Source organism: Pygocentrus nattereri, chromosome 13 (genome assembly GCF_015220715.1).
Source record: "Pygocentrus nattereri isolate fPygNat1 chromosome 13, fPygNat1.pri, whole genome shotgun sequence".
In the NCBI taxonomy this organism is placed as follows: Eukaryota; Metazoa; Chordata; class Actinopteri; order Characiformes; family Serrasalmidae; genus Pygocentrus; species Pygocentrus nattereri.
Window position 1 is genome coordinate 5,460,719 of NC_051223.1, and position 12,621 is coordinate 5,473,339.

The following is a 12,621-nucleotide window of genomic DNA, read 5'->3' on the forward strand; positions in this document are numbered from 1 at the left end:
CCCAGTCTGTTACAGTTGCAGAGGGGGGACCAACTTCATGGTGATGGTTTTGGAACAGGATGTCCAACAAGCTTATGTAGGTGTAATGGTCAGGTATTCACATACTTTTGGCCATACAGTATATTTTGAATGAAACAATGCAAAATTTCAGATTTGATGGAGCACAATATTTTACACTAAGTCAAATTCAACAAGTCAGAAAACTTCTGTCCTGTTCCACATTTCACAGAATAAGGTGCCTAACATCCTACAAGGTTATGTGTCAGAATGGTTTTAGCCTTTCTGTTCTGCTCTTCTACTTACATATATTTGTGAATGTGATTTTCCAAAGTAGACAAATGGATAGTCCAGCTGGATCAGTCTAGAATCTCCATCAGAAGTAACAGCATGCTGAATAGCACCAGGTAGCATGGGAAAGAAAAAGGTAGATGGAGCTGCAAGAAAGATATTAGGAAATGGAAGAAATTGTAATTATGACATTCTTTTTGTGTCTCTGGTAATAACAGCAACACAGTACAAAAATACTTCAATTAAAATAAATTAAATGAACTCCTTTAAAGAATAAAACAAATTATTAAAATAGGGCTGTAAAAATGACAGAAATAAGTCATTAGAATGAGAGGAAAGGACAAAATGAAGATGACAACTCTCTACACATTTATTTGAGAAAATAATTCATTATCAGTTCATTATCGATGTGATAAGCAGCAGTTAGTATGCTAAGAAGTAATAACAAACTAAATGATCAGTTAACTACATTTTCAACTACTATTTTCTAAATACATAAGTTACTAAGTAATAACTAATGCTTAGTGATCCCTGACATTGCAGCTATCATTGAGCCAGGATACACCCTGGACAGTTCACCAGTCCATCGCAAGGCCTGATACAGGAACTTCTAGGTAAACTAAGGGCAGGTTTAGGGTCTTAGCCAGAGCAATATCAATAAAATTACCAGCTGACTGAGTCTACAAATACTTGGAGCCTCTTTTTTTTAAACTTTGTCCTTTGTAAGGAAAAGTCCAGGTGCTTTGGAGGATGGTTCTGGGTCCTTCATAGGCCCCCTTCTCTCCAAAGGACAATAGGTTGTCCTGCAAGCTCAGGGCAGCCTGAACAAAGATAACCAGACTGCCCACACTAAAGACACCTGCCCTCTCACATTAGAGCATCACGCTCTTGACGAGAAAGACAGTTGCGACCTGACTGCATGGGCTGGTTGACTGACTCAAGAGGTACAAGGTGGAGTGGAGGAGGACCAGAGGTAATTAGAGATGGGGCCCTAACTCACAGGGGTAAGAACTCCCATTCCCTACGGCGCTCCTGTATTTGCTGATCTAACTCTAGGGGCTGTTCAATCAGCTTTTCTAGTGAGTCAGGAATGTTTAGTGGGGTATCTTAAGGGCTGCTGTTCGAAGGCTAATCCCTGAAGTATCCCTGTTATATTTTTCTGGGAAAGGTTAGGGTAGGTTCTGCTTTAGAATTTGAAAAAATAGATTGAGAGGTTTCATGACCCTGGGTGGACAGTGTGTTCAGCGGAAGATCTGACAATTGGGATTCAGCAAGGGCCCTTGCCAGGCCCTGCAGCTGGGCTAGTATCTGCTGTAGGACTCGTTCATGACGGCCGATTACTGAGCCCTGACTGGATAGGGCATTCCTCAACTGCATTTTTGTAGCAGAACTACACTCTGCATGTCTGAAGTGAGATGCAAACACAGTGTTCCACTATTTGCATTACATCTTTGTACTTGAAATTTGACATACATGTCTAAACAAAGCAACAGTTAATTCACCTGAGACTGCACCATCAACACGAAAAGCCCAGTGACCGGGTATTCCAACATTAGTGGTAGAAAACAGATTAGATGTACTGGGTGCCTCAATGGTGAAATTATGAGTATTGTTCTCTGTTTTATATCCAGCCTAAACAGAACAACAACAAACACTGAATCCTGGGGATACGATTACATGATCTTGGATAGATATAACAAAAGGAAACTCATGAACATGATCATCTTGATCCTCTTACCATCCAGGCTTGTGGGGAAATGGGGATGGATACATAGTTCATCACGACATAAGAGCGGTTTTTACTGTCAGAGATCAAGAGTAACTGGAAAGTCACTTCCTTCAAGGGGAGAAAAGTGTTAAAATTTGATTTGCTTGGAGACTGAGATGAATTAATTATCAGGAGAAACACCTACCCCTACATCCGGTTCAAATTCCACTTTCTCCCAGGTGCTGATAAAGACCCAGGAAACAGAGATATAGTAGCCAGGCAATACTTGGGAAATTTCATTAGCAGCTAGTTTTACAAGAGGGCCACTTGTGGCTTGGCTGTAGGAGATGTTTCCTCTGGTGTAAATGTGGATTTTAGTCCACAGTGGAGCGATGATGTCTTTGTTTAGAGACGGGTCATAGCCGACAGGGAAGAGGGGCTCAAAAGACAGGAAACCATTCATACTGAGCTGAAAAAGGAACAGAAAACAGTTCTGAATTCTGGAGTTAACCTAAATAATGTGAAGTTGTTTATAAATTGTTGAGATGCTCTTTAAACAAATACTACAAGGATGGAGGCCACAGTTTGTTAGTTCTTGTTTATCTGTTGTAAGTTTCTTTTCTTCCAATGGAATCACCTTCACCTGCTTAAGAGACTCCTCAGTATTAGTCACTTAGTACCATCTGATCCATTTCCTTCTTTTGTATCAGTTACTGTCATCAGTCATCCTAGTCCAGGGGTGGGCAACACTCAAAACCACTCTTTTACTGTCCTGTCACGGCTCCACAACAGAATTTGCCAATCTTTGCTAATTAGTAAATTCTTTATTAATATGCCAACCTTTAACCCTGACTGGTGCACAGACTGCAGGTCACTATAGCAACACAGACAACAATCTAGCCTAGCTAGTCGTTATGAAAAGGGCAAAGAGGATAATTAAAGATGAACATAAAAATGGAGATGAATGGACTTATTTGCATTCATAAGCACTCCAGCTGATTTCCTGATATGTTTAATCTTAAACGCTTAAAGTCGATTGCCAACTTCGTGTTCGAGTTTCCCCATTCCACCTTAAAGAGTGCAGCAGTTACTTTCTGCTGCTTCTGGCACCAAGGTGGAATGGGAAACTTTGAACAAGAAGCTGGCAAATGAGAAACTGTCTTCAGCCTCATAAAAAGCTGAATGCTTAGAGATGTTCTACAAGAAACTATTCTACTTTTCTGGAAATGTTTCCTGCCAGAGATGCAAGAAAAGCAGCTATAACTGAGCTAAAGCTTAATACAGAGCAAAGGAATTTTCATTTATATTGTATTTTTAGCTTATACTAGTACATTAGCACATGCTGAAACATATTCACAGCCATGATGGTAAAATGTACATGGTGGCCCTTGTTTTGTGGCTCCCAATGTGGTTTGATTTTTGTTGAAAGGCCAAAATGGCTCTTTTTAATATTTGGGTTACGGACCCCTCTTCTAGTCAAAGGTGCAGTTTTCTGGATTCAGCTTGACACCGGACACATGGCAAGTGAACCACTGCTCTGCAGTTACCAGGCTCTAACTGTATAGGGCACGAAATGGAGTTGGGTGCACCAGCAGGTCTTAAAAAGAACAATCTTAACTGTTAAGTCAGTCACAGTTAAGATCATTTTTAAACCTTTTTTTAGAAGGGACTTTATGTCCTTTGCATCACATAACGTTATTCCTGGAAGCAAGTAAGATTGTTCTGTAAAAATATGTGTAACCAGAATTGCAGAGCAGCGACCGTGCATCTGACTGTTATTTTACAATTATGTAATTATTTTTATTCTGCTCCAGCACTGTGGGTAGCTTCACCAAGCATAAAATATAAGCATGTGTACTTCTTTTTGACAACAATCATGTGACCTCAGATTAAGAACCACCAAAATAGAAGTGGTTGTTAAGAAAATGAAGGAAAAATGGAAAGACAGGGTGAAAGAAGGACATATAAACTCAGGCCATTGTAATCAACTAAGCAATTAGAATTTGAAACTGATTACACGAAGTTGGAGCAACAGTTTCAGTACAATTCTGTTAGTCATCTTAAAAACTCTGTGGTTATTGATGCTTTGTCAAGCCAAAGAAGCAGCGCACAGGGACAGGGGTAAAATCAGGGACAATCAGAATATACTAGTGCCAAAAATTTGTTTCTCTGCTTAATATACCCCTTACAACCTGAAGACCTAAGAAATTATGCTGTAGATTTGAAATGCAAAAATCTAACCTACCTGGCACAGTTTATTATTTTCCTTTTATTTATGGTGCGAATAATCCTGGAAGGCACTTTAACAGAATATATCATTAATCACTCTATTGTGTTTTTATACTTACATATAACTGGGAGTGTGGTTTTCCAAAGTAGAAGAATGGATAGTCCAGCTGGATCAGCGTAGAACCTCCATCAACAGTAACTGCTTGCTGAATGGTACCAGGTAGAATGGGAAATAGCCTATAAGGAACTGGAAGCAAATGGACAACCATTAAAATTTACTATTCTTTCTATATTAAACCTTTTTGGCTTTTTAACGAACATTTGACTAGGAATGTCACCTTTTATTTAGTGTGAATCCTTTAAAATACAACAACTAAAGATAAATAAGAAGACAAGAAATCAATTGTTAGAGATGTAACCCAGCAAATTTCTTTCCCAGGTGTAGGTCAAAATAATTCAGTCCCATCCAGGTGTATAAAAATGTGAACACTTTCACAGACTTATAGAACTTATTGTAGTTGACATGCAGTTTTTCATGATAGCATTCCTGTTCTTTTTATACAAATGTTTTTGTGAAGTGATTCAAGTGTAGACACCAGTATCTCAGGCACATGAAATTACATAGTGTCACTGGGAGCTCTTCAACAACTTCAGCCACTCTAACAGTAGAATGTTCAGCCATGAGAAGCGGAGTTCAGTGGTGAGCTGGAGCAGCCACTGGCAGAGACACTGGAGGGACTACAGAATGGGAAGTGGTGCTGCAAAATGCAAGGATTCTTCAACTTTAGCCCAGGTGGTTGATTCTTCAACTTTAGCCCAGGTGGTTGATTCTTCAACTTTAGCCCAGGTGGTTGATTCTTCAACTTTAGCCCAGGTGGTTGATTCTTCAACTTTAGCCCAGGTGGTTGATTCTTCAACTTTAGCCCAGGTGGTTGATTCTTCAACTTTAGCCCAGGTGGTTTATTCTTCAACTTTAGCCCAGGTGGTTAGATTATCTGGTCCATTTTGTGGCTTAATGTGGCTAAGAACTGTCTTCTATAACAGGACAGGCCACAGACCTCTGTTTTATGATGTGTAGGAGCAGGCAATTTATTAAAATGGAGCTGAATTCTAAACAGACCCACAGGAAACCAGTGCTAACTTACAAACAAACAGCAATGAGTGTTTTTGAAACTCCTGAACTCAATAATTAGGATAGGTCTCCACATGATTTTGGCCATAGCATATATTTAAAATAAGTAGATTATTTGATTCCTTGCACATGAAAATCGAAGTGTGCAGAAACTGCAACATTTTGAGAAAAAGAACATTAGCATTTCTAAATCAAGAATTTATCTTATTCATTTTCAAGCAAGTGTTTCAGGACATTACCTAAACAATATGCTGCATTGCAGATATTCGGTTTGACAAACTCGTACACGTAGTAGTTTCCCGGGCAGGCTTTCACTTGAATTGGGAAGAATTTGTGAAAGCAGCAATCACTGCCACTGTTTCCACAGATTTGCCGGACCACCACTCCATCTTCCACACGTGGGTGAGAGCCATTGAGCCAAAGTGCGATGTTAGTGCCACACTTGTTTGGACTGACACATGTTTCTGGCATTTTGGTACTTTGCCCCTGATAGAACAGCCGATACCAGCCCACCCAGTTCACATACATATCACATTGTGAAGTTGTGGTGGAGTCAGTGCTGCTTCTCCAAGCTTCATTCAGGGCAGTATAGCTGTAGCAGGGGTCTACGCTGGAGTTGCTAAAAGACACTGTAATCAAAACAAGAGTTATTTGGATATTTCTACTGTCATTTATGTTTTACACAATTAAAACTTTAGTTTTCAGAAGTTATTGTCTGGTGCTTAGCTCTCTCTTTCCCTGTTAGTGAAGGAAACAAAATATACAAAATCAAATATCAAAGAGCTTTATACTAGAGGGTTTTAATCGAAACTAATCATGATAGAATACAATAACAATAAAAAATAAGGTAGTAAAAAGGAGTTTTGCTGTACCTGCACAGTAGGAAGGAACAGGGATTGATACATCCGGCTTAACAAGTTTATAGACATAATAATTTCCTGGGCAAGCCTTGACTTGAACTGGGTTGGATTTGTAGTAACTGCATGTTAAGTCACGAGACCCAATGATTTCACGAGTGACAATTCCATCACCGATCTGTGGATGTGAACCTCTGAGCAGCAGTGGAGTAAAACCACCACATGTCATATAACCCACACACCACTCAGACATTTGAGCACTTTTTCCTTGAAGATACAGTCGATACCAGCCTTTCCATTCTACAAGGGTGTCATCATGTCCTCTGTAGTTTGTGCGTGTATTTCTCCAGTAGTTGTCCAGGGCAGTATAGTTATAGCATGGGTCAAAGCTGGAGTCTGTTGCTGTGAAACAGAACCCAAGACAGACATGTGGCAAACAGCGTAAACTTTTAGTTACATATTTAGATATTTGGGCCAAAATTCCTGAGAAAAGTCTGGCCTATGTATTGTGCATTCGGTTGAGGCATCTTCAGGAATTAATGTGACATTTGTAATGTGTTGGCGAGATGCATTACCAAAATAAATAATGGATGCCCTATACCACAGCAAGCTGCTGTGGTGTCAGCAATAGGCAAAATAAAATGTTTGGGTGATGTTTTTGCCCTGATCTGCCCCCTAAAAGATATAACTTTCATATTTAGATGGTACGCAACACCCCCCCGTGACCCTGAGGGAGGTGTGGCTTAGAAAATGTGTGTGTGTGTGTGTGTGTGTGTGTGTGTGTGGTACGCAGACCACATAGCAAATGTGCGTGCATACACAATTTCTAAAATCAAGTATATATTTAAGTATATTTATTTTTAATAATCATCAAACAATCAAGTTACATACTTATATTTGTTTCTGGGTTGGCTCCGGTTGTTGAGAAGTTGCTTGGGGTTAGTGTGGTGATATCTGCAAAAACATGTTTTTTAATATTACAAGAATTTCAAGCAAGAGAATAAAATAGGAATGGTTCAAACAAAAATGCCATAAATAAAACCTGCACAGTAGGCTGAACACCACCAATAAGGGTTTCCAATGAATTCATAGACAGAAAAGTTTCCTGGGCACGCTTTGACTCGAATGGAGGTTGTACTGTAGTAACTATAGCAGCAGCTTCCTCCAACATTAGAACAGATCTGACGGGTGACTATTCCATCCTGTATCCGGGGATGTGAGCCGTTTAGCCAGAGAGGAATATTAGTGGAACATCCACTACTGCAGACCTCTGGCATGCGTATGTTCATCCCATAGTAGAGAAGACGATACCAGCCGCTCCACTCGAAGTCTTGATCACAGACATTACTCCATGATTCATTAGTAGCTCTCCAGGGCTGATCCAGGACTGTATAGTTACTGCACGGGTCATAACCAGGGTTTGCAGTAGTAAGTGCAGCTGTTAAAGACAAAAAAAGCCAAAGAAATGCATGACTTTAAATGCTTAACTGAGGGAAGAGCATATTAACCTTAGAATGCATGAAGGGGGGCAAACCGACCTGATTCCTAAATATATTTGATCAAATATTCTTTAAACAGTCTCACAAATGTTTCCCTTTTGGAATATTCGGCTGATATATTTATCAGTGCTATATTTATCAGTACCCCCCTGTAAATTTCCTGTGGAACTGGCTTTTTTTTCTGTAGTTTTGTCGGTAGAAATATTTCATTCTTTAACATTCCATGGAATAATGGAAAAGTTTACGAAAAATTTAAACAGGCCCTTTTGTATGAAATCTAGTCTTTGTAAAGTAGTCCGTTCATTTACGAAGATATGTCCTGTAACACAGACTAATTGTTTATGTGGTTACAGAATATCAGGTAATGTATGTTTTGGGTACAAATGCTGTATTTTTTTAATCTCAGAAAACATACGACAGCATAAAGATATTCAGATATTCTAATCAGCTAGCTCCCAGAGATAATACCTAAATAGATAAACAGACTACTTATCTAATAAACTGTGGGTCTGGGTTCACCTGTATTACTGATCATCCTAGGGTAACTCATATTCTCAGACTATTTTCAATTACATATTGGAGTCAAATCCTATGGGTTTCTTTGTTCTGAGTCCCTGTGCAAGGCTTCCTTTGGACCAAGACTATTTGATAGAATGTAAATGATTTCTAATACAATATTAGATTTCTAATACAAAACTATTTCTAATACATATACAAGTCTAAAGACATGCAGCCAAACAAACTGGAGATACTAAATTGTAAAATAATAAAATCTAGAGTGCCCGACTAGAGTGCATGTGTGTTATCGTGTACGTCTGTGTGTCTGCCCTGTGATGAACTGGCGACCTGTCCAGGGTGTTTATTTCCTTCCACCAAGTGAGCCCTGGGATTGGCCCCAGCACCCCCCAACCCAGGAAGATAACCATCTTAAATCATTTAAGATTCTTGCAGAGTCCCGCAAGGTGCAGTTTTATGGCATTTGCCTCTCCATGGTACTAAAACTAGGCTCTGATCTTAGAGCTCTGCTTTATCCGCAGTCACTCAAGTAGCTTCATATCATTTGAGATATACGGCTAAACTTCAGCCTTTCCGATCTCAGAGTGCTGCAGAGAAATGCAACAGTGTACAAAACGCAGCAGCACAGATTTGAACAAAAACGAGAGAAAGAACTCATATCACTCCCATTTCAGGAGAACTACACTGGCTGCCTGCATCTTTTAAGATAGATTTTAAAGTTCTTTTTACAATTTTTAAGGCTCTAAATAAACAAGGACTTATATACCCCCAGCATGTCACCGTTTATGTTCCAATCATGGGGTCTTAGATCTGCAAAGACATTTCATAAAATACAGAAAACATTGTTTTGCTGCTGTTTACAATGGGAATTTGTATTGCACAAAATAGTAACTAGAACGTACCTGTTATTCCAGTTTTTGTTTCTACGGAACTGCTGGGGCCTTGGACCGTGCTGATGGCTGTAATAATAAATTTGAAATAACATAAACACATAGTCTGTTCTTTTGTAAAAATGCTGGTCTGAATTTGATTTGCAATTTGTGGGTTTTGTATCACTATTTCATGTAGTAAACATATTTCCACCTGCTGTTAGAAATTTGTTCTAGATGAGCATATTGAAGAGCTGGAGTGAAGTATATCAGAGGTGAACACAGACTGTTGTTCAATCAGCAAAGCATTCAGAAGCAAATTTAATTGCATACCTGTTGTGCCGAAGTCTGAAGATGTGGACCTGGTTGGGATTTGCGTGGCGACGACTGTAATAATACATTTGCATTAAAAAAAAAAAAAAAAAAATGCTGTTCTGTTTATGAAACTAACTTCTGTGTGTTTCCTCTCAACGTATCTCCAAACACTTCTCTAAATATAGTGATGGGTTAATTAAAGTGGTTTATATTGAAGCTTTGTACTGTAAATAAATATGTACTACTGTGGGTCAGTTTTGGATTAGCATAATGCAGAAGCAGACTTTGCCAATCAAAGCTCAAACCTGGCAAGATCTTAGACAATCAGCACGCCATTCACAGGCACAAGTAAAGAGAATCATTCCATACCTGTTGTGCCGATGTCCGCAGCTGTGGAATCGGTTGGGCTTCCTGTGGTGGAAACTGTAATAATACATTTTACATTAGTCAAAGTTTATTTACATAGTGCTTATTGTCACAAAGCAGCTTTGCAGAAAAATTAGAGTCCGAAGCCCCAGTGAGCGCTGCCAATGGCGAGAAAAGAGTGTGGCAAGAAAAGACTAAATAAGAACAAGAGGAAGAACCTTGAAAGGAACCAAGACTCAAAAGAAGAGCCCATCGTCTTCTGGTCGACACCAATAACACAAGAGCGATATGAACAGAGAACAAGGTTTTACTATTAGTAGAATTTACTAAAAACACAGAAAAGCATGTGAAGCAACAGTAGTTCATGTCGTGTAGCAGCAGGTTCATCAGTATATGAAACTACACCTCTGACTTTCCTCTCAACATTCTTCAGCACAAAAAACCCTCCTGTTTCTGGTAGTGTCTTGGCTTCAAGGTCTCTTTTGACTTTGACTAGCCTGCAAAAAGCTAAAGTTCCCAAACAACCCCCCCCCCCCAAAAAAAAAAACAGAAAAAAAATGAAACCCAACAATATCAAGACACAGGGGGAGATCACCCTGAAAAACTGAATTACCTATTTAGGTCCAGGGCTACAGCACCCCCCAACAAAACGCAGCAGCACAGATTCGAACAAAAACGAGAGAAAGAACTCATATCACTCCCATTTCAGGAGAACTACACTGGCTGCCTGCATCTTTTAAGATAGATTTTAAAGTTCTTTTTACAATTTTTAAGGCTCTAAATAAACAAGGACTTATATACCCCCAGCATGTCACCGTTTATGTTCCAATCATGGGGTCTTAGATCTGCAAAGACATTTCATAAAATACCTCTCCATGGATCACCACCTTATCGTGGTGGAGAGGTTTGTGTGCTTGAAGGACCCTAGGAGCTGTGTTGTCTGGAGCAAAAGCTCCTGGTAGGGTCTCCCATGGCAAACTGGTCCTAGGTGACAGGCCAGACAAAGTGTGATCCATAACCACCCCTATGAGGACAACAAGAAAGCAGGACTTGTGTACCCTGCCCGGATCAGGGTTACCGGGGCCCCACCCTGGAGCCAGGCCTGGGGGAGGGGCTCGCCAGCGAGCGTCTGGTGGCCGGGCATTCACTCATGGTGCCCAGCCGGGCCCAGCCCGAAGGAGCTACATGAGTCCCCCCTCCCATCGACCCACCACCGATGGGAGGGGCAGTAGTAGGGGTGCGGTGCATTGTGGATCGGGCAGTGTCCGAAGGCGTGGGCCTTGGCGTTCTGATCCTCGGTTGCTGAAACTGGCTTTTGGAACTTGGAACGTTACCTCACTGGCGGGGAAGGAGCCTGAGTTGGTGCGCGAGGTTGAGAGATACTGGCTAGATATAGTCGGGCTCACCTCAACACACAGCTTGGGCTCTGGGTCCAATCTCCTTGAGAGGGGCTGGACTTTTTTCTTTTCTGGAGTTGCCCATGGTGAGAGGCGGCGGGCAGGTGTGGGCTTTCTCATAGCCCCTCGACTCGGCGCCTGTATGTTGGGGTTTTCCCCGGTGGACGAGAGGGTAGCTTCCCTACGCCTTCGGGTTGGGGAACGGGTCCTGACTGTTGTCTGTGCTTATGCACCGAACAGCAGTTCAGAATACCCAGCCTTCATAGAGTCCTTGGGAGGGGTGCTTGAAAGTGCTCATCCTGGAGACTCGATTGTCCTACTGGGGGACTTCAACGCTCACGTGGGCAATGACAGTAAGACCTGGAGGGGTGTGATTGGGAGGAATGGCCTCTCTGATCTGAACCCGAGTGGTGTTCAGTTTTTGGACTTCTGTGCAAACCACAGTTTGTCCATAACGAACACCATGTTTGAACACAAGGATGTCCATAAGTGCACATGGCACCAGGACACCCTAGGCCGCAGTTCAATGATTGACTTTGTAGTCGTGTCAGCCGACTTGCGGCCATGTTTACTGGACACTCGGGTAAAGAGAGGAGCTGAGCTGTCAACTGATCACCATCTGGTGGTGAGTTGGATCAGGTGGTGGGGGAAGATGCCAGTCAACGTATAGTGAGGGTTTGCTGGGAACGTCTGGCAGAAGAACCTGTCAGATTGATCTTCAACTCACACCTCCGTCAGAACTTTGACCAGATATCGGGGGAGGTGGGGGACATTGACTCAGAATGGGCCATGTTCCGCTCCTCCATTGTTGAAGCGGCTGACTGTAGCTGTGGTCGCAACGTAGTTGGTGCCTGTCGGGGCGGTAATCCTCGAACCCGGTGGTGGACACCCCAGGTGAGAGATGCCGTCAAGCTGAAGAAGGAGTCCTACCGGACATGGTTGGCCTGTAGGACACCAGAGGCAGCTGGCAGGTATCGACAGGCCAAGCGATCTGCGGCTTCAGTCGTTGCCAAGGCAAAAACCTGGGTGTAGGAAGAGTTCGGTGAGGCCTTGGAAAGTGACTTTAAGTCGGCTCCGAAAAGATTCTGGCAAACCGTCAGGCAACTCAGAAGGGGAAAGCAGTGTGCCACTAGCACTGTATATAGTGGAGATGGTGTGCTGCTGACTTCGACTGAAGACGTCATTGGGCGGTGGAAGGAATACTTTGAGGACCTTCTCAATCCCACCAACACGTTCTCCAGTGAGGAGGCAGAGTCTGGGGACACGGGAATAGGCTTGTCCATTACTGAGGCCGAAGTCGCTAAGGTAGTTAAAAATCTCCTTGGCGGCAGGGCTGCAGGGGTGGAGGAAATCCGTCCCGAGTTCCTCAAGGCTCTGGATGTTGTGGGGCTGTCTTGGCTGACACGCCTTTTCAACATTGCGTGGACATCGGGGGTGGTGCCTCT

General features: G+C 41.9%; 1 protein-coding gene across 1 annotated transcript in view; it reads right to left on the minus strand.

The window, feature by feature from the left end:
• Positions 1–2,177: 2,177 nt before the first annotated feature.
• The window catches only part of LOC108435027, a 32,041-nt gene continuing 21,597 nt past the window's right edge, over positions 2,178–12,621 (minus strand). The window contains exons 4-8 of the mRNA XM_037544271.1: positions 7,106–7,168; positions 6,230–6,616; positions 5,597–5,986; positions 4,345–4,472; positions 2,178–2,465 (exon numbers count right to left, since the gene is read on the minus strand). Coding sequence (XP_037400168.1) covers positions 2,178–2,465; positions 4,345–4,472; positions 5,597–5,986; positions 6,230–6,616; positions 7,106–7,168 — 1,256 coding nt within the window. The remainder of the gene's footprint in view (positions 2,466–4,344; positions 4,473–5,596; positions 5,987–6,229; positions 6,617–7,105; positions 7,169–12,621) is intronic.